The sequence below is a fragment of the Desmodus rotundus genome, chromosome 4 (genome assembly GCF_022682495.2).
Source record: "Desmodus rotundus isolate HL8 chromosome 4, HLdesRot8A.1, whole genome shotgun sequence".
NCBI classification, from domain to species: domain Eukaryota; kingdom Metazoa; phylum Chordata; class Mammalia; order Chiroptera; family Phyllostomidae; genus Desmodus; species Desmodus rotundus.
The window spans coordinates 18,702,604-18,730,583 of NC_071390.1; the positions used below are offsets into that span (position 1 = coordinate 18,702,604).

The following is a 27,980-nucleotide window of genomic DNA, read 5'->3' on the forward strand; positions in this document are numbered from 1 at the left end:
TCACTGGTCTTGGTGGTCCCAGTGCCTGGCACCGCGATGACCACAGAATGTGTTTCCAATAAATGTTTGCTGAACTGATGGTGAGCTGGGTTTATTTGCCCTTGATCCTATGTTCAATAACAGGAATTGAAAACAGACTTTATTGTTGAATTTATCTGTTTGCCAAGACTTAGGTGTGCTCTTAAGCATAAGCCTGTCTCCTAGGATATAGACCCATAAATCCACCTACCTAAAAGCTTTCTTACCTGGAAGTATCACAGTATCAAATTCAACATGCCCAACCAAATGAATTATGTTTTGCCCAAAACTTCCTCTTTCTCTGTCGTCCATCCATGTCTTATTAACATTTCTGACCTCCACTCATTTACCCAGGCACTCAACTGAAATCCTGGGAACCACCCTAAACCTTCTGTCGTATTTCAACACCCAAGCGAGCACCAAGGTGGGCTGATTCCTCCTCTCTAGCACTTCTCACAGCCAGCTGCTCCTCACCACCCCGTACGGCTGCAGGGGTCCATGCCCTCGCCACCCCTTGCCTAGAGCATCACGTCAAACACTTTTTCGTTGCTTGCGTTATTCAAACATATAGTTCTAGAACCTTTTTTCAACTTATATAATGAATTGGCTTTTTATATAAACAAACATAATATTTCATCACTATATAGTATTCCATAAAACTAATGTATTTAATTTACTAACGAATTTCTAAGAGTTGGGCGTTCAGATGACTTCTAATCTTTTTTTTTTTCTTTTATAAGGCAATGTCACACCGGGTTCTCTGTTGTCAGTCTTACCATCCTCTACTCTTTTCCCCAAATGATCTTTCTTTCTAAGACACAGATCTGATCCAATGGCTCCCTATTAAGAAAAACCAAACCAACAAACAAAAACCCCACCTTCCTAGCCCAGTACAGGTGACTCTTACTCCCATGGCCATCTATTACCACCCTTCCTTCCTCTGCCAAATTCTCACATGTGCTTTTACCCCACCCCACAAAGTTCTTGGGCCTTCCTGAACACACCTTACTCTCGCACATGGCTGTGCCATCACACACGTTATTTCCTCTGCCCAGAACACACTCCTCAACCCACCACCACCATTAGTCCTCAGTATACCCCTACCAACGTGTTGACTTGGCTTAAATATTAACTTCATTCTGAGCCTCCCGGCCTTGCCAGGCCGAATCAGTGCCTTCTTCCCCTGTGACCCACTTACCATTCTCCTGGGTAAAATGCCTCTGTAAAAGCAAAGGCCCAGGACACAAATACACATTGTAAAATAGTCAATGAATGAATGGATTTTTCTTCACTCCAAGTAAACCAGTGGTTCTAGATGCTGGAAGCACATTAGGATCATCTAGAAAGTTTATAAATTACTAATCCAGGGCCTCGCCCTAGATCATTAAAACACTTCCTTCGTGAGGCCTGGGCACGGGTGGTTTTACAGCTCCTTCAGGCACCCTGAAGGGCAGCCAGAATTGAAAATCAATAAAATTCACTCTGAAAGCACTGATGCATGTTTTCTGGAACTCCAGTAGAGTGAGTGGGTCACAGTATGGAAGCTGGAGTCTATCAAACCCGAGTTGAAAACTTAAGTCATCAACTTGTTACTGAGGCCAATTTCTCAACCTGCCTTGGCCTCAGTTTCCACCGCTGCCAAATGGCAGTCGTAGCAGGTGCCTAACTCACAAGGGTCACGGGGCTCTTTTGAGGATTAAAGACTTAGCCCTGACCCCAGCACACCAGAGGCATGTTATGGCTACTATTTACTATTCTTCCACAGTCCCACTCAGAGCCCAAATCAAGCCAACATGCACCACAGTCACTTGGGGAATATTCAGGGGCCAGAATATTCACTCTGCTACTCAGTGTCCCCATCAGCTCCCTGCAAATCTGACAAGAAGGGCAGTAATTTGCTACTCCGATCATTACTAGGAAAAGGAAGCCGTGCGAAAAGCACCCTCCCCAGGCTTGGCTGTTTTCAAAGATAATGTTAAGTCAATTTTGACTTTTTTTGACTCTGCAATCTTAAAGGCAACCACAGTGAGACCTTCTAAATTGGTTATAATTTTGAAAGAAGGATAGAAACTGTGGGCAGAAAGCCTGCTGCTGAACATGAGGAGGTAGATCTGTCTTTGGCAGGAATTGGCAGAGGAATAAACCATCAAACCTGGTTTGGTTGTAGGCCGTAGAATATTAGGGGTATCAGTGAATTGAGCACTTTATCCACACATCTAGAAAACGTCTGGAAAAATTTTTTTTTAATCCTTACACTCAAAAGATTCATTGAAAACACGACACCCAGGGACACAGATATATATATGACAACATGGTCCCTGCAATCAGCTAGGAAGAGAACTTGAAAAGTTATCCACTGTTTTTCAGTGGGTGATGAAGCCCAGATGTTAAGTTCTAGAAATTATTTCTAAACCTGGCTATTGATCAGGAATGGCTGGGAGGTATTTTTTGTCGAATACGTATCCCCAACCTTCTCCCGACCTATAGAATAACAGTCTCCAGGAGTAAGTGGCATCTAAAATTCAGTATTTTTCAAGTCTCCTCAGGTTGTCTCATGCAGTTAATCCACAGAACTACTCTAGAGGTTCAGGAATTGTGGGCGGAAGTTCTATCTGGGAGAGGAAAAAGGGGCATAAAATACAGGGAAAATTTCATGGAGGAAGGAAGATTCAAGCTGAACTTTGAAAGAGGAATAAGATTTGGGCAGGTGAGGTGAACACATATCAGTGAGAGCCAAGACATAAACACAGAAGTGATGGAACACAAGAAAAATGCTAATAATTACTTGATTTACATAGTTTGTCTCACTCAGTTCTCAGAAGAACGCTATGAAGCAGTGTGGCAGGTGTTGTTGGCTGCCTAGACAGCATCTCTCCATGCCTTTCCTTCTTCTTTCCTGACAGACCAGTATTCTGTTGAGGTGTCCTCCTCTGTGCGGCCATGAGCTTGAAGGAGGCTGGGCCCCCTCCAGCTCTCCTGACCTGCCCCGCCCCAGCAGAGGCATGCACTTGGAATATAGTGGTGGCAGCTGTGCACTTCCAGAAACAGTTCCATCATTCTGAGAGCCTGGTGTCTCCTATTCTTCTTCTAACATGTGCATGTCTGGATGTGATCTTAGAAACTCTGCAAACCTCTTGTTATGCATGATGAGGGCAAAGACCAAAACTGTAGACGGCAAAGCCAAAGACAAACAAACTGGTCCTCGGCGATGTCATGGAGCCCATGAATTAACAACCCAGAATTACCCTACCTTTAGACCTCATCACATGACATGATGGATCCGCCATGCTTCTGCCGGGTAAGGCAGAGATTCCTAAACCTTATGCAGCCATAGCATCCTAACTGAGATAGGCAGATATTATGACACCTATTTTATAGAGGGTGGCCTGAGTTTTAGAGCATTTAAAGCTTGTCCAAGGTCCTAGGACTGATACTGCTGAGCAGGGCACAGAGCGCGGGGCAGCAAAGCTCAGAACCACTTGCTGTACCACACATTGGTACTCTCCCCTGGACACTGGGGAGCTCTTGAAAGTTTCTGAGTAAGAACTGACTTCATCAAAGCTGTGATTCCTGAAAATAAATGACAAATTCTGACTACACTTTAGTCCCCACCGTCACAATCTGTGGTTTTGCTCTTCAAGGTTTCAGTGACCCATAGTCAACCGAGGTTCAAAAATATTAAATGGAAAATTCCAGAAATAAACAATCCATACATTTTAAATTATATGCTCTTCTGGGTAACGTGATGAAATCTCACACCGTCCCACCTGCTGTGTCCTGCCCGGGACGTGAATCCTCCCTTTGTCCGGCGTACACACACTGGATACACCACCTGCCTGTCAGTCACTGTGTAGCCATCCTGGGTATCAAAGCAGCCGCTGTGGTATCCCAGAGCTTATGCTCCAGTAACCTTCATTTTCCTCAGTAATGTCTCATCCCCTCACTGCCTCTCATCACGTAGGCACTGTCTTGTCTCACGTCATCACAAGAAGGCTGAGTACAGAACAGTAAGACAGTTTAGAGAGAAAGAGACTATGTTCATACAACTTTTATTACAGTATATTGTTAGAATCCTACTTTATTTTAGGTATTGTTGTTCATCCCTTACTGTACCTAATTTGCAAATTAAACTCTATTATAGGTATGTGTGTGTCATACCTATAAAATGTAGCATCTATAGGGTTCGGTACTCTCCGAGGTTCCAGGCATCCACTCGGGGTCTTGGAACATACCCCCCTGGTGATAAGGGGGCACTACTGTGTCATTTTTGAGAGGATGTCTGGGGTAATAGCCCCTTTCCTCACCACTTTCTTTCCCTCACTTCCAAGGGAACCAGGCCCCACCCCTCAGAGCAAACTCAGCAAGCATGAGTTCACATACAAGGAACTGAGAGACCGAAGAGAAACAATTTTATAGCTGCTGATGGAAAGACAGTAGTGCAGAGTACTTCAAACCATTTACAACTGGTTTAGGGTCCAGCTGAGGCAAGACAGTTTCCCCAGACAGCCACGTCAGGGGCTGTTCACGCTGAGGGGATATTCTCAGAGAAATAACTTTTTACAACCTCGTGTCTGCGAGGCTGGTCTCCCCGGAGCTACCGAATGCTGATGCTCTGTGATGTGGGATCAAGGTGGGGCGGCTGAGAGCAGGGAGCCAGCAGTTGTTATCCCTAGCGGCCTTTCCGGAGCTAACCCACGTGCTAAGACTCTGCTCTGACTTCAACTCACTCCTCTGGAAGGTCCGGAGTGGAGTCAGGACATCTCCCGTGCATATATATGCGGTCGCTGCCTTCCCCAAGATGATTGAAGATTCGAGGTTCAGGCCAAAGACCACTTTGGATAATTGCATCCTATCTCTGCTGCTCTTCTTATGTGGCTGTCCTTCTCATCTGGCCTGCCGACTGCTTTAATCACTCAAGCGCCTCGCCTGCTACCTGCCCCCCAGCAAGTGAAAGCTACCCAATAAAAAATGTGCTGCCAATAACCTCACGGTCTCAAGCCAGAAATCCATGCCCAGGCCTCCCTTCTAATCCATGGCCTGCCTTTCTGCTGTCTTCCCCGCTGGCTGGTCTTCCCGTGTGGGGCCTTTTCTCGCTCTTTGGAAGCAAGTTCAGCTCAGACCTTTTCTCTCCTTGTTCATCCTTGACTTGGACTCTCCTCTAGTTTGCTGCGTGTGGCTGCTCTGGGCCCACCTTGGCCTTGGGGACATTACCCCTGGCCACATGCCCTTGGCAGGGTTCCCACCTGAGTCACTGTGGCCTGAAAGACTGACCTGGCCTCTTCTACTCCCAGTGCCCTGGAAACTTGAGCTTTACTGGATGGAGACAGGGAGCGCCTGAAAGCTGCTGGCTGTTAGTGGCCACCTGAGCAACCCGCCTGTCTGGCTCTGCCTGGATCATGCGTTGGCTTTCTGCGCAATTTCATAGGAAGAACACTGGGCTTGAAGCCAGCAATCTGATTTCTGAAACCATAACTCTGCTATTAGGTGGCTATGTGACCTTGAATAAGTGAGACTCTCCCCACTGGGACTTCGTTTCTTCATCAGTTTAATGTCAGACTTGAGCCAGACCATCTTCCAGCCACCCCCCAGATCCACAGTTCTCCAAACAGATCACCTGACACCTGAGAGAAAGCCAAGAGTGCCCAGCCAGGCCATGGTTCCAGTAAGTGGGCGGGTCCAACATGGGCCTACCCCCTATTTATAGGAGCCAGTTATCCTGAGATTAGAACAATGATAAGAGTAACAATAAGTAGTATTTACCGAGTACCATGTATCGGTCACTGGATGCACATTTGCACATATTTGTCATTTAATCCTCCTATCAGCCTATGCGGTGGGTACTAGTATAATTCTGTTGATACAGACAAGAAAATAGAAACTTAAAAATACGTCATAATGTGCTGGAGCCACCAGCTGCTAAGATGGGGAGACAAGATCTGCAGTAAGTGGCTTCTTGCCCAAGTGGAAAGAGAGCCCTGGGAACCCAGCCAGCTCCCACCCAGTGGGGGCTCCCGAGTGGGAACGCCGGAGCTGGGCCCTGCGGCCTGCTCAGATGAATTATTGAATACTAAGGCACTTCCACAGGCTGTTTCCTGGCTCATCCATCCCAGTCTACTGTTGGTCCCATGTGTAAGAAACCCAGCAACTCTGTACCACTCTGACTTCTCCCTCAGCAGAAAGCATTTTCCATAACTCCCCAGCACAGGCCCACAGGAGACCCAAGGGAGGCCAATGCAACACCGTGTTAAGAGCGTTTCGAAGTTGGACTGCCTGGGTTCAGAGCCTGGCTTGGCCACTTCCCAGCTGGGCCAACTTCGTCTTTCTGCCTCAGTGTGTGCTCCTCTCCCCCACTCCCTTGAGGACCTCAGCCACTCTCTTTCTCCCCCACCTCCTTTCCCTTAAAATGGGGATCATAACCGTATGACCTTATAGGTAGGTGTGTGTGTGAGAAAAATGCTCCTGTAAAACCATCATCATGATGCACAGAAGTACCCAGTAAATGTTAGCATTTTTTTTCTTTATAACGTCCAAGCTGAAACTAGAAGCCCTGATATGTAGTCAGCAGCTGCTGCTAGGACTGCAGCTGCTGAGGTCTTGGGCCACCGGGTCCTCTCCAAGCGCTGACTCCCAAATGAGAGTCCCACTTAAATAAGACACCTGGCAGTGTGGCGTCTGGGCCTGAAGCACCTGCATGTTCCCTAGGCCTGGCACAGTGCCCCCCACATAGCAAGGGGACCCACCGTGTCTGGTGGTGACAAGGATGTTGGAATCTCGCGGTGTGTCTGCACAGATGCAGGTGGTATCTGGTGGGGGTGCAATGCTGGAGAAGCTGCTGGGGCTTGAAAGCCAGGGGACCTAGATGAGAATCCCTGTACCACCAGCTGCATCTGCCTCATGGGACTTGGGGGATAATGGGTAGAAATTTGCTTTGCACACATGGCCTAGTGCTGGCACCTCTTGTTTTTAATTTATGCTTCATTAAGTGAGACAGAAGAAATCAATGGATTGGTGAAAAGGGAAGGAACACAAGAAGATGGCTAGATGGAGAGAAATAGGAGCCATGCAGAGGGGGTAATTTTTTGGTTTCGTAAGTTGGAAGTTCTTTGCCTCTTGCTAGTTTGAGGGAGGCAGATCCCTTTTCCCAGGATAGAAAAGTCAGCTACGTGGTATTCTTGGGATCTGGGAGGTATCGGTGAGCAGAGGGAAACGCTGAGGAAAGGCTCATTTAATGAGGGGGTGGGGGATGGGGCACCCTGTTGAGCATCTATTCTGTGTACTCTATATACCTTGTTGTTTAATTCCTAAATTAGTTTTTAAATTACTACTGGAGCCTCGTTTACAGATGAGAAAACTAAGGCTTGGAGAAGTTCAACAATATATTCAAGGCACACAGCTAAGTGTGGCACAGGCTGTGCTGTGAAGCTCTTCGCTCCACACCATGGCCCCTTGCTGAGCACTGGGAAGGAGCCAGGAAGAACTTCCCTGCCCCTGGCAGTGGGAGCGGAGAGATCCGCATGGGTTTTCCTCACACCTCCTTCATCCTCTCTGGTTCATTTCTGTCCTCTGTTTGGCCATCATGAGACAGCCGGAGCCATTTCTGAGAGTTCGATGTGTGCTGTGGAAAGACAGGGCTGACTGTCTGCATCTGTTCCCTGGGGCCCTTCGCATGGGGCTGTCAGCACCAACCCAGACATCCATTCGTCACTGAGGTCAGTGTCTCGGCACTGCTGGCTCAGACCCCAATGTGCAGACACTGGGACTTGGTTGCTCCAAACCTGCCCCAAGCCATTCAGCAGGCCTGGGGATTTCAGGATGCTCACCCCTCATTCCCTGGACACGCAAAGGGTGTTCGGAGCAATGAAGTCTGTTGTTCAGACCTTGGGCCAGTAATGGGGAGATGGGCAGGAGGCAAGGCATGCACACCAATAGCAGTCTCTGCTTGGCTGAGCTCACCCAGGAAGAAAAAAAAATACAGTCATTTCTTTTACGGGTGATGGTGGTGGTTTTTGTTACAGATAGCTTCACCTCGGAGGCAGCGAGATCCACTTGCTATATAACGGTGCCTTGGAACATTAGCAAGAACACATCACCCTGCCTTCCCAAGCTCTTTGCTAAAATTGTTCTGCCTGTGATGCTCAGAAAAGACACCTAGAGGTCTAGTGAGGGCAGGGCAGGGGAGGAGAGATGGAGTGGGATGCTTAACACGGGCACCTCATCAGTCTAAGATGCTCTTGTTGGCCCTTCTTACACACAGCCCCCATGCTAGCAACCCCTGCTCAAAAGTCCCCCACTATCTCTCTCTCCCAAATTACAACTGCTAAACCAAATATGCCTATTAAAACCTCCATGCTCTCATTCCTATATTGGACGGCCCTATTTCCCTCCTTCAAATCCCAAGATTTCTTCCAAAGTCAGCCCAACCTCTGCCTCTGCCTTTCCCCAGCTCTGATGATGCCACGGGATGACATCTTTCTTGAAGTTTGGTGCTGTATTAACCCTTTCAGACTGGGATTCATTGTATTCCTTTCTGAAGGCCATTACAGTATAAAATTCCCCAGTGGCCATCCAGGCCCGGTTCAGAAACCCCACTGATGTTTGTCACATTGTCATTTTCCCTCACTCAGCTGATGCTTTCATACTGCACTTCAAAGCCCTCTCCTTTGGCTTGGGCCCTTGGTCCTTCCGCTCCTATTACGGGCTTTGCCTTAGCCTGTATCCTCAGCTGCCAGCCACCCCTGAGAGGGAACTCCTCCTCAGAGTCTTACTGAGCAACTATGGTCATCAGTCAGGGACCAGGGCAGCAGGGGCAGGGGTTGGGGGGTGGAGGGGGGATGTCAGGGGGGCCAGGCAGCAAAGCAGAACCAGTATCTCATGTGAACACCCCAAAATGCAGGCTATCTTTCCATTCATGGGCATTGCAAACCAGAGTTTTCACAGAAGAGGAACAGGGTTTTGTTATTATTTCTTAACTCTGACATTTTCAGAATGCTCTTTGTGGAACATCTCCTGTGCACACAGAGATGCACATGTACACACACACACAAAACCGAAAACCAATAAAAATCAAATTAAAAAAACAAGTTAGGCCATAAGCCGCTAAGAAGTGCAGTAAGTGGCTAATTTTTATTATCCCTTTTAAGTGTCTGGTTAATCTTTACTGAAAATCATACCTTTATTTTTAAAAGAATATATGATATACTCTATGCAAACCTCAACGGGCACTTTGGAGAGAAGCCAGGCCATAGGTTTATATGCTTCCCATTTCCAAATAAAATGCAAAAGAAAAAACTAGTAATCATTTTAATGAGCCTTTAAATAAATTCTTGGCTAGAGCACAGTGCAGTAATTCATACAGGGAACCACATGCATATATTTGCTGAGAAAGGGACTTCGTGACTAAAGACTGGATTTCCAAGAATCACTGTAGATGCCTTTTCCTTTAAGTGATTAGTTTGAATTGAACCACACTTCATATCCACGCCACTGCAGGGTCACACTTGCAAAGGGGGGTGGGGATTTGTACACCAGTGTCTTTCCCTTCACTGACCCTCCTCCGTCTTCTTAAAGCCCCTTTGGGCTGATTTCTGGTTGTCTTTCAGGACGTACCATGAAGAGAAAGAGGTTTGGACTCAGAATCAGTAAATGAGGGGGGTTTGACCTAAATTCTTTTCTTTTCCTTTTTCCACCTCTTCCTTTCACACTCTTCCCCCGAATGTATCTGCTGAAACACTGCTCTAGCCTCCTGGTAACTGTTAATTTATGAGGCAAGAAAAACAAGGTGGTTGTGAATTAACAAGTGTGGGACCATTTCTCTCCATCAGCAGAGTAATCAATCTCTCTCAGGCAGTCAGTACGGTTGGTTTTAAGAGACAGAGATTGGAAAAAAGAAGGTGGCAGTGTGCCTCTTGGACAGGGCGGAATATGAGGCTCTTAAAAACCCAGAGTTCTGGGAGCTGCATTCTCCCCAGGGAAGCCAAGAAGCAGGCGGCCCCGAGGGGAGCCCCAGCAGCCCCCACAGTCAGTACCAGGGCACAGCCCAGGCACCTGGTTCCCATCTGTCATCAGGATGCCACCTCCCCTCTCTTTCCAGGGCTTATTCCTTCCAAACCAATATCATATTTCTCATTCTATCTTAATGTTGCTCCACAAAGAAGGGGATAGGGGAATGATTTTTTATCCCCATTTTATAGATTGACAAACAGAGGCTCAGGGAATGTACATAATTTTCTCAATGCCCCACAGCTAATTAAGAGAAAGCCATAAACTAAAAATTTCAATTCCTTCCTAGACATCTCTTCCCCCGCCTCTGGCTTCTCTGATAGCCCTTTGACCACAGACATGCTACTGTACCACTGTGTGCTTCCAACATGCAAAAGGCAGCTCAGATCCCAGGCCCTTGGTTTCTCATCCAGGTTCATCTGAATTGGGATTCCAACTGCAGCATCCTTGGGGCTTTGAGACCAGAAATCCGAGAAGGTATGGATGTTTGCAAAACCCTACAGCTAAAACACACATTCAGTGAGATGGGTGGGGAGTGCATATCCTCAACTGCCCCCTACTTGCATTCACCTCTACCCCCAGTTGGGATTCCCCATCAGATCTGAGTGTTCCAGCTGTCAACTGCCCATGGACTTGGCAAAGAATATCGGATTAGGAATCCCGTAGAACTAGTTCTAGCCCCAGGTCTACTGCAAATGACTCTGTGACCTGGGACCAGTCCCCAAGTGGCCTCATCTGTTAAATGAGAGCCTGTACAGTCCCTGAGGGCCCTTTTACTCCAACATGCAGTGAGTCCGAGAATTAAGTATGAGCAAGAGTGAGTTAGATGAGTACATCAGACCAAGGGAAGTGGTCATTAGCAGCCAAATGTAAGCAGGCCACTAGAGTCTTGGGGTCAAACTCATCGTTTATAAATAGAACAATGAGAGTACCAGTGATTGTTGATGAAGTATTAAGTGAGTTAATTCACATAAAACATTTAGCATGAATTTGGGACATTATAAATGCTCAAGAAATACTACCTTATTATCATTGTCATCATCTCATCAATAATATCATACACACTTATTACATTTGAAAAGAGTAACAAATACTAGCACTAAGGGAGACTTCTCTTAGTCGCTCTCTAACACATAGCTTATTACACACATTTTCTGAAGGGAGAAAGCGGGGCCCACAGAGGTGAGATGCCTGGCTGAGGCTGCAACAGGTAGGGGCCATGAAGGAGAAGTGTGGTGCAATAGAGCCAGTCCTCTGTGACACTGGGTGCCCTTGCCCCTGGGATGCCAGAGCACATCTAGGCAGCGTCTCCAGCTCGGTCCCCTGCAGGAGGAGGACTGTGCATGCCTGGATGAGGACAGTGGTGCTCAAGTGAAGTTGCATCAGCTCATCCTGATGGAACCCCTCACTTGTGCCATCGAAGATGCTGCTGCTCTGAGTTGCGCCAGCAGAGCCAGTGGGTTCAAGGGAAACACACCACCTTCTGACCGAGGAACTGTACGCTCAGAATAGCCAGGCCTGGATGGCAGTCCTTAGCTGGCCAACATGTGGCCATAGAGCTAAGAGCTATGGGATCCTATCTTCCAACCAGCTATTCACTGAGGCCAAAGTCCATGGACTGTCACACAGTATCACGGAGTCCCCTGAGAGGCACTGTCCACATGTGGCCACCCAGACAACCCAAGCTGGAAGGAACCTCAAAAACATAGGACCCAACCTTGTAATTGCACAAATAAGGAGATGGAGGCTCGGAGAAGAGGCTGGCTTATTCAATAGCACCCAGTTATTCAGAGGCAGATCCAAGACCAGAAAGCAGTCGTCTGCCCCCTCCTCCTTTTCTAGTGGTCTTACCCTTAAATGAACAAAAGGTCTTGCATTGCAGGCCCTACTATGTGGTTCCTTTGAGTCAAAGAGAAGACTCTGTGAGCCATGCTTGACTAGTTTCTCTCTCACACAGATCCTGAAAGCATCACTGCTGGCCCCCAGCAAGAGAGGCTGCTAAGTGTTATTATCCTCTGGCCCCAAAGAGCACTTTGTAAACACTAACTTTTCACCTGGAGACTAACTTCCTACCCAGAACACGGAACGTGATGCCAACTGGATACAAGAGATTGAAGTAGGTTTGGGACAGCCTGCCAGCCCCCACACCCCACACTCCACATCCTAGCCTATTTAACACATTTCAAAATACAGAAGTTTCATATAAAAATTTGCAGAGAAAAATCTCTTAATACAATCAGAAAATGATGACAATGAAGTCACAGCGGCACTGTGCCCTTATTCTCTCTCACATGACAACAGTCCTCTGAAGCTGATTAGTGGGAGCTCCTTCACAGAGGCTCACTGAGTCGCCACCTGGCCCACATGGCTCACTGGCATTCCCTGCCTGACCCTCCTGTGCATTTTAATTTGAGATCCCAGGTCTATGTGTGCAGTTGTTTCCCACGGGCATCTTGCCTACCCAGGTAGATTACACATTTCTGAAAGCAGGAATCTCCCTCCAAAATCCTTCGCCCAGAGTTAGACATTAGACATTTAACAGATTGCTTAACAGCCTGAAATTCTTTCTTTCCACTATTTTTTTGGCTTGGCTTTGCCTTGCTTTAGTGTAAGAGATTTTAATGTCTGTAAATGGAAGGGTACTACCCTAGAGCTTACTTCCCCTGACCCTCTAACAATCCCGGTAGACGCGATCAGGGAAAGTGAGAGTCGAATATTCTAAAATCATGTGTTTTGTTTTGTTTCAAGGTTTGCCAGGGTGTCAAAGAGAGCTCAGGGTTATGCTGTTGTGTTAAGAGAATGACATAGGAATAGCCAACATCCAACCACAAACACAATGCCTCTTTAACAGCTTGACTGAAAGAGGCAGCTTGTGCATCAGGGAAATCTGACTAGCAATCCCCACTGTATTTCTGCACGGTAGCCTGGAAGTAATTATCCCTCTCACTGGTAAATCAATTAGGAAAGGAGGATCCAACACTCCCCTCCCCCTGCAAAAAACTGCTAATCCTCTCACACCTATGGGCAGAAAACCCCAGGCAACAAAGTTCCTGCAAATAGAGTAATGACAGCACTCAACCTGGTCTTTGTACCTGTGGCAGGGGCAGCTTACCTGTGTAAGAGTAGACAGCATAACCCTAGTGGCCTGACAAAGGTGAAGGGGGATCCTGGACCCTTTCCTACCAGCTTCTTCATAAAAAGCAAGAGGCTCACCTGTCTGAGCCTCAATTTTCTCAGCCATCAAATGTGGATAAAACTACCAGGCCCAGGGGGTTAGTAGTGAAACTTAGAACAGAGTGTAGAAATGAACTGAGCCCAATACCCGGAACTTACTAAGAGTTCTAAAGAAAAAGAAGTCATTACCCTACTCTGATGTTGACCTCACAGTCTTCCTCCCATGTGCCCAGGGGCACACACACCTCCGCCCTGCCACAACTTGGTCACATTCCCTGGAAGTCAGACCTCTCTATGTTCTTTGCCTTTTCTGAAACACTGTTTCCAAATCTGCAGGTGGCAGCCACTTTTGAATCAGAGCAATTAGAACATAACATGCTTATATTTTCCTATCCATGCAAAGATTTGTTCTCGAATAGACACACACAAGAGCCATGCCCCTCCTGCCCCTCCTGTGCTGAGGCACAAAACCTTCAGCCTATTTGCACCAAGTGCAGCTCTGTTAAATGTGGACTTGATCTTGGCACCTGCCATTCTGCATGGCCTTGAGGATAAGAGCCAGCTAACAGTGAGCTGGAGCTCAGACCCCGCTATGGTAGAGCCCCTTTTCCCAGAGGCCCACCCTACACACACCTGCTTCTAGAACTAACACAACTCCTTGTGTTCGAAGTGCCAGGCTCAGACATCACCCAGGCCGTGAGCTGAGTGGCCAGTGGTTGGAGAAAAGTGAACAGTGAGGGATAGAGAAATTCACATCAAACGCAGCCAGAGCAGGTCAGAAATCACTAAAATAGGGCTGATGCCACCACATCATAGGATGGTCTAGATTCTAGACTCTAGAACGACTTCAGTGAGAGCAGCTCCCAGGACTTCATAGCAATGTAGTTTCATTTAGTGGAAGACCAGTAGATACTACTAGTCCAAATGTCAACTTTTTAAGGGAATCCAGCATTACTGGATGTATCCCGACCAATTTGTTCCCCAAATAAAACCAATGGGAAGGCTGGTGCAGACCCACCATTTACAGTAATAGAGCTTGGGGTAATTAGAGTCCATTTCCTTATCTTGCCTGCTTTCTAATGTGGCTGGGCAGATTGGAAATCGTAAAGATTAAGCTCCTGAAAGGAAGTTTAGTGTAGTAGGTACTCAATTAATGTGAAGATTATTACTGATAGAAGGAGACTATACACCTTTTAGCATTTCTACTTTTAGCTTAATGGCTTATCTGCTATCTGCATTTGGAGATTTCATGTTGTCCAAAAAAAGGTGTTAGAAAATCAACAATTAGTTTCAGGAACAAATATATAAATACAAGCACAATTTACTATTTTGCCAGGGGCAACAGATCTCTACCATACTCACAGGCTCCAAGGACAGGAATAGGCGTCTAGTAAATAAATTACTCACTAGGTGGAAAGCAGTGTTTCTACCAGATTTACTGAAAAATCTGCTGCAAAGTACTACTATGAGCTGGCTGACGAACATGGGGAGCCACAGATAATCTGGGTGCTGAGAGAATCAAAAGGCTCTTGCTGAGGTGAGAATCCAGATAACCACAGGTTTAAACTTCAACATGTGTCTAAGTAAGACACAAAAAAAATTGCATGACAAGGTCATAATGACCCAGAGCACTAGAACAATAAAGTAACAAAGAAGAGTATTTCCATTTATACCTAACTGCCATTTTGCCTGAGTGGCTGGTGCGGGGCAGTTCCAATAAACTGAATATTCTGGTTAAGAGAAAGTGGCCGTGTAGAATATTTGCACATCATGAGTATCTACAGGCTCAGAATACAATGAAAAACACTTAACGATAAAACTGAACAGCACGTAACCTTATCTTTCCTCGGGTGACTCAGAAAGCACTTCAGGATGACAGTCTCCTTGTGACATTAATTTCTATTATCATTTAAAAAAATAAACCCATGGCATTAGCCTGTCATTTGTCTTTCTCCAAGTTGGGTGAAGAAAATGTCTCTGCTTATAACTTTCTAGGTGGGAATGTACCTTAGGTGGGAGTTAACTGTGCTTTGGTGGTGTTTCCAAGACAGAGAAAATGGGCCCAGCTTTTAACCGGGCACTAACTCCTGTGAGAGACTCTGGAGAGAGTCCATGGTCTGACATCAGCTCCACAAAGCAGAAATGGAGGTGGCATTTCTGCGCCCGGTGTCTCTAAACCTCAGCTACGTTCCTTCCTACCCTCAGTGTCTGTCTTAACCTGCCCCTCATGTCTCACAGGTGTAAGCACCTCTAGGCTGTGCTAAGAAGAGTTAAAACAGTCAGGCATAGAAAAAAAAACAGCAAACACCAAAGGACACATCATCAGAGTTTAACAGGAACACACCTGACAGATGACTATCAAAATGGATAAACACAGGTGTGACCCTTTCGTATACCACCTGGGAAGAGCCCCATGAAGACAGCTGATCTATCACCTACACGAAAATATGATTAACTCTGTTGTGGTCCAGACGTAGGTCAGAGACCAGCACGGAAGGGCATCTGCTGTGTGTCACATAACCACTTCCTACTTCCCCCAAAGCGCATACACCTTCTGTGATTCTCTCCCACCTGAAGTCACTGAGAGCCAGGAGACCAACAGCCAACTCAGCCCCTAACAGCTGAGGGACCTGGGTGGGACACTCATCCTCTGTGGGCCTCGGCTGCCTTCTTAATGAAGGAAGAAGGGAAGGGAAAGAATTGAAAGAGATCATCACCGACTCCATTCAGTCAAGTTTTATCCTGTGTTCATCGTGGACATGGCACCAAGCTTTGGATCAAGGCCATGAAGCACATGCCTTCCGTGTCAGAACCAGATCATCAATTCTGAAACCCTCGGCTGTGACTGTAGAGGAGGCAAGGGCACACCATGTGGTCTGGAGCAAAGAAGTCTGGGCTCAGAACCAAGAGTGCTGGGCTCTAACCTGGCTCTGTTTTGACCTGACTCTGTGGGCTCCTTTGAACTCCTTTTCTCATCTGTTACATGAGGCTACTGGACTAGATGAAAGATTCTTAACCAAGAGCCCAAGAACATCTTTGGTCCATGGTGGGATTTGAGCTGCTTACAAACTCCTATAAATAGTTTTCAAATTTTGTGTGCTGAGCCATGTTTCTAGAAAGGAAGTCTAGAGCTTTAAATAATGTTTAGAAAAGAGATGAAATTGAAAAAAACAATGAATAACTGCTTATATAGGTGAAATCTATCATCCTTTCCAGCTCTAATGTGTAATAATTCAAATAACAATACCGAAAAATATAAAAATGGCAATGCCTTGGGACAAAGAAAGGAGAAACCACTCGGCTAAAACTAGTAATGGATGCCTACGCAGCGGTTCTGATGATCAGGACTTTGGCACTTGACTGATGGGCGCGTTCTCAGGTCTGGGGACCTGTGGAGCAAGCCGGATCTTTGGGTATCGATCACCAATACCGACCCAGGCACCGCCAGTTCTGCTTCCTCCCTTTTGCTGGGGATATTTAGGGATATCGGAGGTGGTAGTAAAGCAAAGGGGTGGGGCTGGGGGTTGTGATGCTACGGATTTCAGTCAAGGCTGCTCTGCCATAAGCAGCATAAACGATCATTCTAAGCCACCTCCTGGATTCCACCAAGTTAGAATCGGAGATCAGGGACATTTGCACAGTGGGCTGAAGCTCACCCCTGAGCTTATCTCACTGAAGAAAGGGTTTGCAAAACCATAGGGGAATGGAAACCAGTTTGCAGGATGAGAGCTTGGAAGTGCCATTTCCAGCCTTTTAGAAACACTGAAATAGCCTTTTATATTCCCGGTGTGTCTGTTGGGGCAGGGCCAGGCCTGCCTTAAGTTTCTAAACAGCAGTTCCTTCCTAGCTGGGAATAGATCCCCTCTCCCCAAAGCCAATATACTGAACAGCATTCACTTTCCAAAACTGGGCCCTGGCTGGTGTGGCTCAGTGGACTGAGTGCCAGTCTCTTAACCAAAGGGTCACCGGTTCAATTCCCAGTCAGGGCACATGCCTGGGTTGTGGGCCAGGTCCCCAGCAGGGGAAGCTTGAGAGGCAACTACACATTGATTTTTCTCTCCCTCTCTTCCTCCCTCCCTTCCCTTCTCTCTAAAAATGAATAAATAAAATCTTTAAAACTGGTCATTGTTTCATAAAATCCAGGCCCCCCTCTCCATGACTAAAGTCCAATTTTATGTGACTTCATCCATGTCCTGGCTGTTCAATCAAAAGGAAAGATGGAAAGGCACAAGGCTGGCAGAGCCACGTCTGCCATCCCAGGCATCAGAAGCAGCTCTGGATCGAGAAGACAAATCCAGAGCTGCCTAGCCTTCCTTCGGCAGAATCACCTGCTGAACCTAGACCAGCTGGAGGGAGGCTAAGGAAGGACTCAGCCCTGCAGTCCAGCAGACCCATTCTCAAGTCCTCGATCTGTTCCTTAGCACTGTCGAACTTCAGGCGAGAAAGTTATTGGATACTTAATCTCTCTGAGTTTCAGTTTCTTTATCTGCAAAATGGGGACAAGGATCATTTCTACCCCACAGATTCATCATGAGGATACATGAGACAAGGTGTGTAAGCAGCATCCTTGGCACGGAGGAGCCCCTTACATAATCATATAGTTTTACTGTTGTTGTTGTTGTTGTTATTATTATTATTGCTACTGCTACTGTCAAGGCTATTGTTAGAATTACCAAGTGTCTGTGATGGTCTTAGCATATAAAGCAGAGCCTCTATAAGCAATTCCAGGGCTATTGTTTTCTCACAACTCCTGGCCATTGGCAGCCGTACCACCCCAAAGGGGGTGCCCAGGACCCACTGATCCTCCTCTTACCTTCCTTTTGTTGGTGGGGTTGACGTAGAGGTAACTGAGGACAGTCTTCAAACCCACTTTGTCGTTCAGCTTTTCATAGGTGGTGCCATAGTTTGTGGACCTGCAGGTGAGAAAGAAAGGCAAAGATGGTTTTAGACTGGGGGGCAGGGTGTGTTTAAAGGGGAGTCAGTCTCTCCTCAGATGACACGTTTGTTCCCAAATGACATGAGTGCTTAAAAGTATTTTTCAGAGATAAAAGGCCCCATTAATTTTAGAAAAACAACTAGACTAATGCATGCGCTTACTACCTCAGCTCACTTGTCTGTGCCCCTGGCCCTTCTCAGAGACCTAACTTCTGCCCTGTGTGCGGATGTGCTGCCAAAGGCGCTGCGGTCCCGCCCCGCCCCTGCACACGCCCAGCCCTCCGAGCCTCTGGTTCTCTGCGTGGCACTGCAGTTCTCAGGGCAGGAGCAACTGCGAGGAGGCCACGGGGAGAGAGGCCACACTGTCTCCTGAGGTCACTGGGGCACAACCAACTTCACATCCCTCCACTAAGCTTGAAGCAAGGGGACCATCAGAGAGGCAGGACACGCCCTACCCAAGAGCTGGGGGCACAGTAGCCAGATCAGGCCCCACCAGCCAGAGAGTTTGAGGATTCCTGTAGGAGCCACAGCGTGTCAGGGCATCAGCGTCGCTGACCCACTTGCCAGTAGTTCATCATTCCACTTACCCTGCCGGCTACCCGCTCCTCATTTGGGCCTACTTGGCAGGACGCTGACCCTGTGCCAAAAGAGGGACACCAGGCTGGCCAGCTCCTAGGCTCCCTCCTATCCACCTCATCTCTCCGTGGTAGAGGAAGGACAGCAGATGCCAAATAGATTCAAGTAGCCAACGTCCCTGCCACCTTTCACCTCCTTCTCATCCCCTCCCGCCAGCCGCTCCACACATCACCCCTCCTCTCCAAACTATCAGTATCACCAGGTTCACACTCCCCCTCTCTGCCCTCTCCTTCCTTGGCTAGACGCATACAACTTCCCCCACTGAGTCACGGAAGCCAGTTCATTTTCTCTGTGGTCAACGGACACCATGGGAGCCTTTGTTCTGCCTCAGATCTCAGTTTCTGACTCTGGCCTTTTCCTGGAACCTTTACCCCCCACCCCACCCCCTCGAACTCTAATCTGTTCCTGCCCTGGACCACAAATAGGCTTTATAAACCTAGTAGCCAAACTGTGATGACCTTTAAGGACTATCCCGACCCTCAACCAACCTGCCACATTCCATGTCCCCAGACCCAACTTAAATACCTACCCTCAGCTCCATTAAGGCTTCACTAGCCTTCTTCCCAGTGGCCGCTCATCTCTCTCCTGGGCTCCAGAACGAACATCCCTATCCATTATATGCCCAAGGCACACTAAATGCCTCTTTTTGACTCTTGAATATTGTCATGATTAGTTTCTTTATATTCTGTTTCACCAAGTTCAATGGTAAGCTCCTCAAGGACAAGGCACTTCAGAGAAGACCGTGGCGAGAGGAAAGGACATGACCTTTGGGCATAACAAAACCTCTGTTTCTTTCCCAGATCTGCAGCTCCCGGTTCTATGACCATGTAGAGGTTACTTAACCTGCTGGAGCCTCAAATTTCTTACCTGAAAAAGGGGGGTTATTTAATCTCATGAGGTATTTGTAAGGATGTAAAACTTTAACACATAGGAAACCTCCTGCAGGGTGTAGGCTTACCAAATGTTAAAAAATAAAAATTTTTTAAAAAGACATTCACTTCTCCTTTCCAAAAAATGTACAGAATCAGGCCTTGTGCATCATGCACACTCAGCACAATTACTGAATAAAAAACATTAATATCTCAAATCTTTCCCTAGGCTACTGGCTCCACATGGTCATTGGTTCTTGTAACTTTAATAATCAGTCCCCCACACAAACTCACTTCTTATCTTCTGTCTCCTGGCTGCCCTAGGCACTGGGAATCACTCTCAATCTTTCTCTTTGCCTTTATCTCTCGACCCCAGCTCAGTCTCCAAGTCATAACGATTCTATCTCCTAAATAACTCAGACCCCCTGGTCTTTCCATTCCCACACCAAAGCTCTGGCTCAAGCATCGTCCTTTTTGCCACAGTCTCCCAATTGGATGTCCGTCTTACAGCATTCCCCTCCCACCATCCTCCATGGTGCCATCAGGTTACATTTCAACCACCCAGACCTGTCCATCTCACTCCCTGCCGGTTAAGTACTGATTGCTTGCGTACTGTGAAATTGTACCTGCCAAGCTCGGTCTTGTAAAATCTGGCTTTCACCTCCCTTACTAGACTTATTTCCAGCCACTGGCTTCTCCGCCCCTTTCTCTGCAGCCTCATTAAACTTTCCTGCATGTCTTGCATTTTCATCCCTCTCTATTTCGCACACATCTTTCCCTCTGCCTAACCGTCCGTGCCCTTTTCTTCTACTTGGTAAACTTCTCTCCAACCTTTACCACCCAACTCCAGCATTACCCTCCTTCCAACAACTTAATCACAATTCCAGTTGTTGTTTGCAGACCGTCTTGTACATATTTCTGTTTTAGCCTTTATCCTATTCTTTCGGTCATTCCAATTTTATTCTGGGACCTCTTTCTTGACTATAACTCCCTAAGGACAACAGCAATTTCCTCTAAGGGCCCACAGGCTTGCACCATGCCCGATATAAAACAAACAATGGGCTTGTCGATTTTGCATTGTTTGGCTCTGTGTTTATTTGCAGGTGTAAATGAGCGTGCCCAAACCTACTCACAAGTACTTGACCAACTGCTAACATCTAGGGGCACCTCAACACATAGCCACATCCAGAAAACACACCTGACCATTTGGATGCTGCACAACTGGCACAGACTGTAAGGTCTAGCAGAGCCTGGCGCCAGAGAAGGATCTATATAGTTCACTGGGACCAGCATAAAGGTTAAATGACAAATCACCCTGCGCTCCCATCCTACCCAGGGCGGGGGAGGAGACAGACCGCAGTCTCGAAAGGCTGTCACTTGCATACTTTATTAACCCAAATACAACATGAATTGCTTCTTAATTGTATACTTTTGAAGGCATAAAGACATTGTGGCATCGGGAAAGAACAGTGAACCTGAGTCCGGGAATCTAGAATCTAGAAGTAAATCTGAAATGTACTCAAGGTGTCAGCCTGGATAAGCTGACTCTCTTAGCCTATAAAGAAAAATAGCATTCTGACACTTCTTAAAATGGCAAGGCAGACTTCATCCAGGACTACTGCGGCGCGGTTTGCAGTAGGAAAGAGAAACTGGGTCCGACTCCGAAGACCACAAGGAACTTTCAGCCAAAGAGAAGGGTGGGGGTCAGCAGACAGACGTGACTAAGAGGGTAGGGAAATTCTTTGCTAAACTGACCAGACAGGATTTTTGCTGCAGACAGGCCAGGGTGATCAGACATCACCTGGGGCCTGGTGGAGTTGAGGAATTTGGTCGGATATAGAACATGATGAGATAGGGAGGGTCCCCTATCTCAGGGGACTCTGGCTGAATTGACTGAGCAGGAACCTTGCTAAAAACTGGGCTCTTGAGGACATAGCCAAGGACAGGGCCCAGCTGAAAAGAGCCCAGAGGATCCTGACTAGAGTTTGATCAGAGAATCTTTGTCGAGCCCCAATTCCATCATCAGCACAAGAGGTTTAACTCACGTGGTCATAAAGCTCCTTCTGGACTTGAAATCTTATTATCCCCCCAACACAGTACTAAGCTGTTTTCCATCTAGTGATCTTTTCCTCCTCCCATATATAACATCTTATTACAAGAGCTAAATTCTCAGGGCTCCCTGCATGACGGTGTCACAACAAATTTCCTTCCGAATCCAAATGGCCCTCATCAAAGGCAGTGTGTTCAGCACCACACACAGTTTCTCTTTCTACACGCTGCACAGCAGATTCACACTGGTTTTACTTTTTCCAGAAGTGGCTGCTGAGAGTAGAGACTTCCCCAGCACAGACTGCTCCACATCCCAGCTTCCTCCATAGCCCCGGCAGTCTCTGCTCATTCAGGCTGACAGAAACAAGTTTCACTCACTGAAGACACCTCAAGGAACCAGCAGGTCAATAGAATTAAAGGCGGCCTGGACTCTGTCCTTTCTAGCAGGAACTCCGCACACCGCATGGACCACAGAGTTCTGTAGGCCCCCTTTGCCTGGGGGCAGGGGCAGCTGGCAGAGAAGCCTCAGCCCGGATGAAGAGGCAGCTGTGCCTGCAGACCTCACTTTTACAAGAAAGCAGACCATCCTCCGCCTTGTGACTCCAGACCTTTGCCTGGGTGGTTACATTAAGAAAACAGCCTCGTCTTCCCCATTTTAAAGCTAGCCTCCCAAATTTTAACACCTGGAATGTTCAGAAATGTTCAGAAAGCGGGAACCATCACACACTTGCTTTGAGCGCCCACCAGGAGCCTGGCGTGATATTGGTTACCATTTCGAATTGCTCAGGACACAGAGCTCACCTGGAAGACAGCAGGCAAGATGTGCGCAGCCGCTCGGCTTTCAGCCTCTGTGCCTCGGCTCAGGTTACTCCAGCTGCAGGAGGTTATTTCATGGCTGTGTGTGCATGTGCGTGTGTGAGTCCATCTCTCCTTCTTTCTTTCTGCCTTTTCAGGAATTATTTGCAGCACACAGAAAAAGCATAATGAGATGCCAATCATAGGCCCACTACTAGATTTAACGAATTTCTGTGATCATAAACTACCTTTGTGAAGTTTTACATTTACATAAATCTTATCTTTCATAATGTATGTCCTGAGGCTTGCTTGTTTTGTGCCCAACATTCAGTTTTGGGATTTATCCACGCTGACACAGCCGTAATTCATTCATTTAAACTGCTGTAGAGCGCTGCAGCTTATGAATAAACCACTGTCTATTCATCCTTCAACCACTGATAAGTATTTCTTCTTTTAAAACTTGCTACTGTAGACAACGTTTCAATTAACACTCTTGAACATGGCTTCTGGTGCATTTGTGAAAAAACGTGTTTCTGGGGACATATTGCTGCTTCAAATTCTAAGTTCTCCTTTGCTGAATGTTGAGAAAATTTTCTCCAAGGAAGCTGTACCTTCAAAGAGATATTCCCTTAGTCTCCGGTGCCAACAACTTGGGAGTTTTAATCCCAGGGCTTGAGTCCACAGCTCCTGGTGCTATCTGTCTTTCCGGAGTCCTGAATTTCAGTGTCCGAACCCAGCTGGCTGCTGGGGCCCTGAATCTCGGCCTCAGGAGCGCTGTGCCTGGTTTTCCCCTTTGCATCTCTGCAGGTGCCCTGCTCTGTGGCTCCTCCACCTGAACAACCTGCTGGTCATCGGGCTGCACCTCCGGCTACCGACTGCTCACACTACTCCCCAGGTGCCTGATGCTCACTGGTCCCCTCCCAGAGGTGGATGGGTCTATACCAGGACCTGACTCCTGGTCTGAGCCCTTCAAGTATTTGGGAACCCTTGTCCCATCCTGACAGGCTTCAGGAGAGCCTCAGAGTATAGTCGGTACATTCTGGGAGGACCATCCCAGCCTAGTCTGCCAGAACCCTGGCTGTTCCTCAGGGCCACTCTCTCAATGGTAATTTCCAGAGTTGAGCTGTGAATATGTTACATTTATCCATCCAGCAAGCTCCCCCTCCTCTAGTGAGCTTCTGGTGGGGGGAGGCTAGTGGCAACAAGCATATGGGCTGCTATTTTTAAAGTAAAAGAACAGAAAAGAAATCTTCCAGCCAACGCAGCCAAGTCAGCTTCCCGGTAGAGCTGAGCAGAAGCTCCACACCCCTGTTCCCAACGCCACGTTCCTGCCAGCAGTGAGAGGACTCAGCTCGGCCCTCTGCCAGCTCTCGGCAGGCCCACCAGATGTGCAGGGTCGGGTGGGCACCGCTCTCCTCATCCAGCCAGAACCTTCTCCTCCTTCACTACCGGGCTCCCCGGCCCCTCCTCCTTCCCTCGCCAACTCTTGCCCTGAGAAAGAACTGCGGAACTACAAGTCTTTTACTCTTTAATTTCCCCATGCGTCTCTTCCCTTCTCAGGGGTGCTCTCTGGGCGATACAACCCAAAAATAGCAAACAGCCGCAGTCATGACACTTCCTTTCCTGTTAGCACTTTTATTTTGTTTTGCTCATTTCTTAACATACATCTATGATCTATTCTGGCCTGTCCCGTGTGCCAGGCATCAGGCTTTGCTGTCCCTTCCTGGACAATTATAAGTGGCTCTAGCTCAGGTTAGCAAGCTTTTTTTTTTTTTCTGTAAAAGGGCCAAATAGTAAATATTTTAGGTGATGTCAATCTCTGCCACAAGCACTCAACTCTTTCCCTGTAGCTCAAAATAAGCCAAACACAATACGGAAATGAATGGGTGTGGCTTAATCAAACAGTAGTTACAAGAGGAAGCGATGTATAACTTCACAGCCACTGCCCCATCCCATTGCTACATCAGTCACTGCTATCTCCACCGCCACCCTGAGGTCCCACTCTGCTTTTGTCTGTGAGACAACTTCCCAAGATTCCTTCCGGGGTCGCTGGTGCCCTCACTCACGCTTCCCTGCCTGGCCGCAGTGTCAGGTCAAAATGCCTGCCTGCCTGCCTGGCGTTTAAAAGCTCCGAGGTCTGCCCACTTTCCCTCCCGTTTGCCACTCTCCCATTGAGTTTACGGCTGGCAACTGCCCAGATTTTCTCCCGATTGACTCCTAGCTCCAGTACTAATTCCATCATGGAGACTCTTCCTACAACTCCAGCCCACACCCTCCTCTGCACTTACACCAACAGCACCTTGGAGATCCCCATTTATTCTCTGATTATGCATATGTGCTTCTTCCACTTTTCAGCAATTGCTAAAAATGCCTTAGAAGTAAAATAACATATGAAACGTGTTTTGAATCTCTGAGACTGCAGAGCATGGCTCTCAGTAGAGGAAACGGGAACGACCGGAGCTGCGCAGAGACAGTGAGGACTAGACGGTGAACGCTGCTTCTCTGACCCTGGGCCCAGACGACAGGGTGCTGTCACAAGGACTCAGTGAGGAGCGGTGAGACGCCTGGCCTCGCATCCGATAAAAGCCCTCGTTCCATAAATGCTTGTGACTGTCATTTTTATGAATAGCACAGACTGGAGGGCAATCACCTTGGATTTTTTCTTTGATTTAGACTCCTTAACCTTAACAGGGGCTGATGCACATTGATGTCCAATATATCATTAAAGAATCTTTGGCCACTGTTGCCAATTGCCCCCATGAAAGTACAACATGGCCCAGCTGCCTGGGAATCAAAAGGCAGAACCATGCTGCTGAGTGCCAGGCCACGGGAAGTACCCACCAGCCATTCCCCCGGTATGTTCCACTGACAGTCAACAGTCAAAGCCCACAGGCAGTTAGGGGCTCCGGTGCATGGTGAACCACAGCCCGTTCCGAGGTCAGGGTCACGAGTTTCCACAGCACACCATTGGCAGCTCCAGACCAATGGCTGCCCAGAGAGTCTTTATGATGGAAATGGGAAAACCGTGCATGCTCCCCTCTGGCCTGTTCCACCCCTCATCTTCGGGCCAATGCCCGAAGCCACATTAATGGTACCTTTGCAGTGGCAGAAGTCCATCCTGACCACAGATAACCAGATAACTACTTTCAGACCTCACGCCCAAACAAGTGATTTCAATAGCTTCATTCTCCAAGTAGGTGAGGTCTCACTCTCTGCTTCTGAAAAACCATAGGCAGGCTGATGCCAAGGCAGATGCTCACGAAGCTCTCAGTGACCTTTCATGTTATCAGACTCCTCAGCTGTATTATCTAGTCTCACAATGAGAGGCACGATGATACAGGGTAATTAATTTATCTCTAGGTCCTCCTGCCCTGGCTACTTGAATGCGAGCCATCACTGGGTTCCAAATGCAGAAAATTAGAGGTAGGCTGGCTCTGAAAACCAGATCATGCAGAAGTCATGGTTTACTGCAGATAAAACGTACACCCAACAGGTGTAGGGCAGGGGGCGGTTGGCCAAACATTCAGCTCCTCGGTCTTTCTCACTAGTATCACATCTGTTCTCACTGAAGAGTCCCAGTTCAGACAGTTGGGTTGCTGGGTTCTTATCCTGAGAATTTAAAACACCAAAGATCTCAATCCTATCAGCCAAGAGGCCTGTTTGTGTCATACAGGTGAGGGGAGGAAAGAAACCTTCCAGGAAGAAAAAGCAAGAACAGACCCCCCAAGAAGATGTGACAGCCCATACTTCGCTGCACCTTTGGTCATAGGAACGTAATGGAATGGCAATGATTAGGGGGAAGGCTAAATAAAATAGAGTGTATTTTACTGTATAACAGCATTAAAAATAGAGATATCAAGGTTATTGACCTGGAAACATCTCTAAAACATATTACTAAATGAAAATGGGTACTAAATAATAATATATTAAATATACAAACAGTATATCCAGACAAAACAAAACATATTTCCATTAGGTTTATATGAGTGTACAAAACACATTTCAACAATTCTAGAGGAATACACAAATAACCAGTCAACTCTGGGTAGGAGACAGGGCAGGGTGGGGTGGCTATAGGGACTCGAGTTTATTTGGAATGTTGCAATGTTTTAAAACAAAACCATATCGATGTATCACTCCTGTAGTTAAAAATAACAGCAATAAAGTGGATTGTTACTGAGCAGTTACAATGCAGATCAGTAAATTAACACATCTGTAGAGGAACTCTATTATAGATAAGTATTTGTATTCAAAAAGGCAGCCCAACATAATCACAAGAGGATTCATTTCAGAGTTAAGCAGATTTTGTTTCAAATCCAGACTGTGGAACCTCAGGCTAATTACATAAGTCTCATGTTTCATATCTACTCAATGGGAATATAAATATTGCCTTCATAGGATTACGGTGAAGCTGAAATAGCCCTAATTTCATGGGGTTCACTGTCAGTTGTTGGGAGGCCCCAGGATGGAACAACAAAGTAATCGTTGCAGGGGAATCTGTCCCATACATCGCTGGGCGAACAGCAGCTGAGTTACAGTTACACAAGCATCAGTGAACAGCGAATGCCATCCCGGTCCCACCACATCAGTAGCACGCCACCAAAAGGCACAAGGGAAGATGGAGGGGTTGCTCCTCACCATCAGAGTTGGCTTCCAGCAGGTAGCCACCCTGGCAATTTAAAGTCTAGAGAAAACAGATTCAACTTCTTTCACTAAGTTTTCCCCGGGAAAAAAATAATAATAATAATAATGAGGCATGCATTGCAAGGTTCTGGACAGTTTTAACAAGGCATCTCTGCCTGGGGAGTAGATGTTTACCATTTCCCCTTAAAATTACATGCAGCCAGTTGTGTCCGTCTGACAGGTACGCAATTATGTCTGTCTGTGCACATCCAGAAATCCCAGGATAAAATGGGTAGCTGCCTAATGGAGAGCCTTCAGCCCATCTCTCTCACCTGGAGAAGCCAAATTTGATGCCCCATCCATTTGTAAAATCTTTTTCTTCTCAGGGATAAGCACAGTGCCTTGCCTGAGGTAGGCACTCAATACATTAATTATTTTGTCAATTAATTCGGGTCTATGCCTCCTGGAAGCAGTCAGCCTGGAGACAACAGAGCAACTTTTTTGCAGCTATCATCCTCCGTGAAGCCTCTCTCCTCTCCTGTCTCTGGTCTCCTTGCCCTCAGCCTCTGTGTCCCTCTCGGGAGCTTTGTGCCTGCTCTCTGGGAATATAGATCTCTTCTCTTCTGCTGTTGCTTTATGTCATTATTTAGCTTTATGTACACAAGGCTTCTTTGTCCAGATAGTATAAGTTCTCTGAAGTCACGGGACTACCTTAGACGTCTCTTTTAACCCCTAAAGCATGCTGAATAATGCCAGGGAGAGTAGGTACCAAACTGAGCAAATGCGTTCCAGGGACTGAAATAGTCACATTCAGACAGATTCCCTTCTGGTGGTGAAAACGTTCTGTGGTGTGAGACTAACAACAAAGCTGATGTTCCTTCA

At 47.1% G+C, this 27,980-nt stretch overlaps 1 protein-coding gene across 1 annotated transcript in view; it reads right to left on the reverse strand.

Annotated features, from left to right (window-relative positions):
* SORCS3 (sortilin related VPS10 domain containing receptor 3) overlaps window positions 1-27,980 on the reverse strand; it is a 545,108-nt gene that overhangs the window by 292,564 nt on the left and 224,564 nt on the right. The window contains exon 3 of the mRNA XM_024555801.3: window positions 18,005-18,104. Coding sequence (XP_024411569.3) covers window positions 18,005-18,104 — 100 coding nt within the window. The remainder of the gene's footprint in view (window positions 1-18,004; window positions 18,105-27,980) is intronic.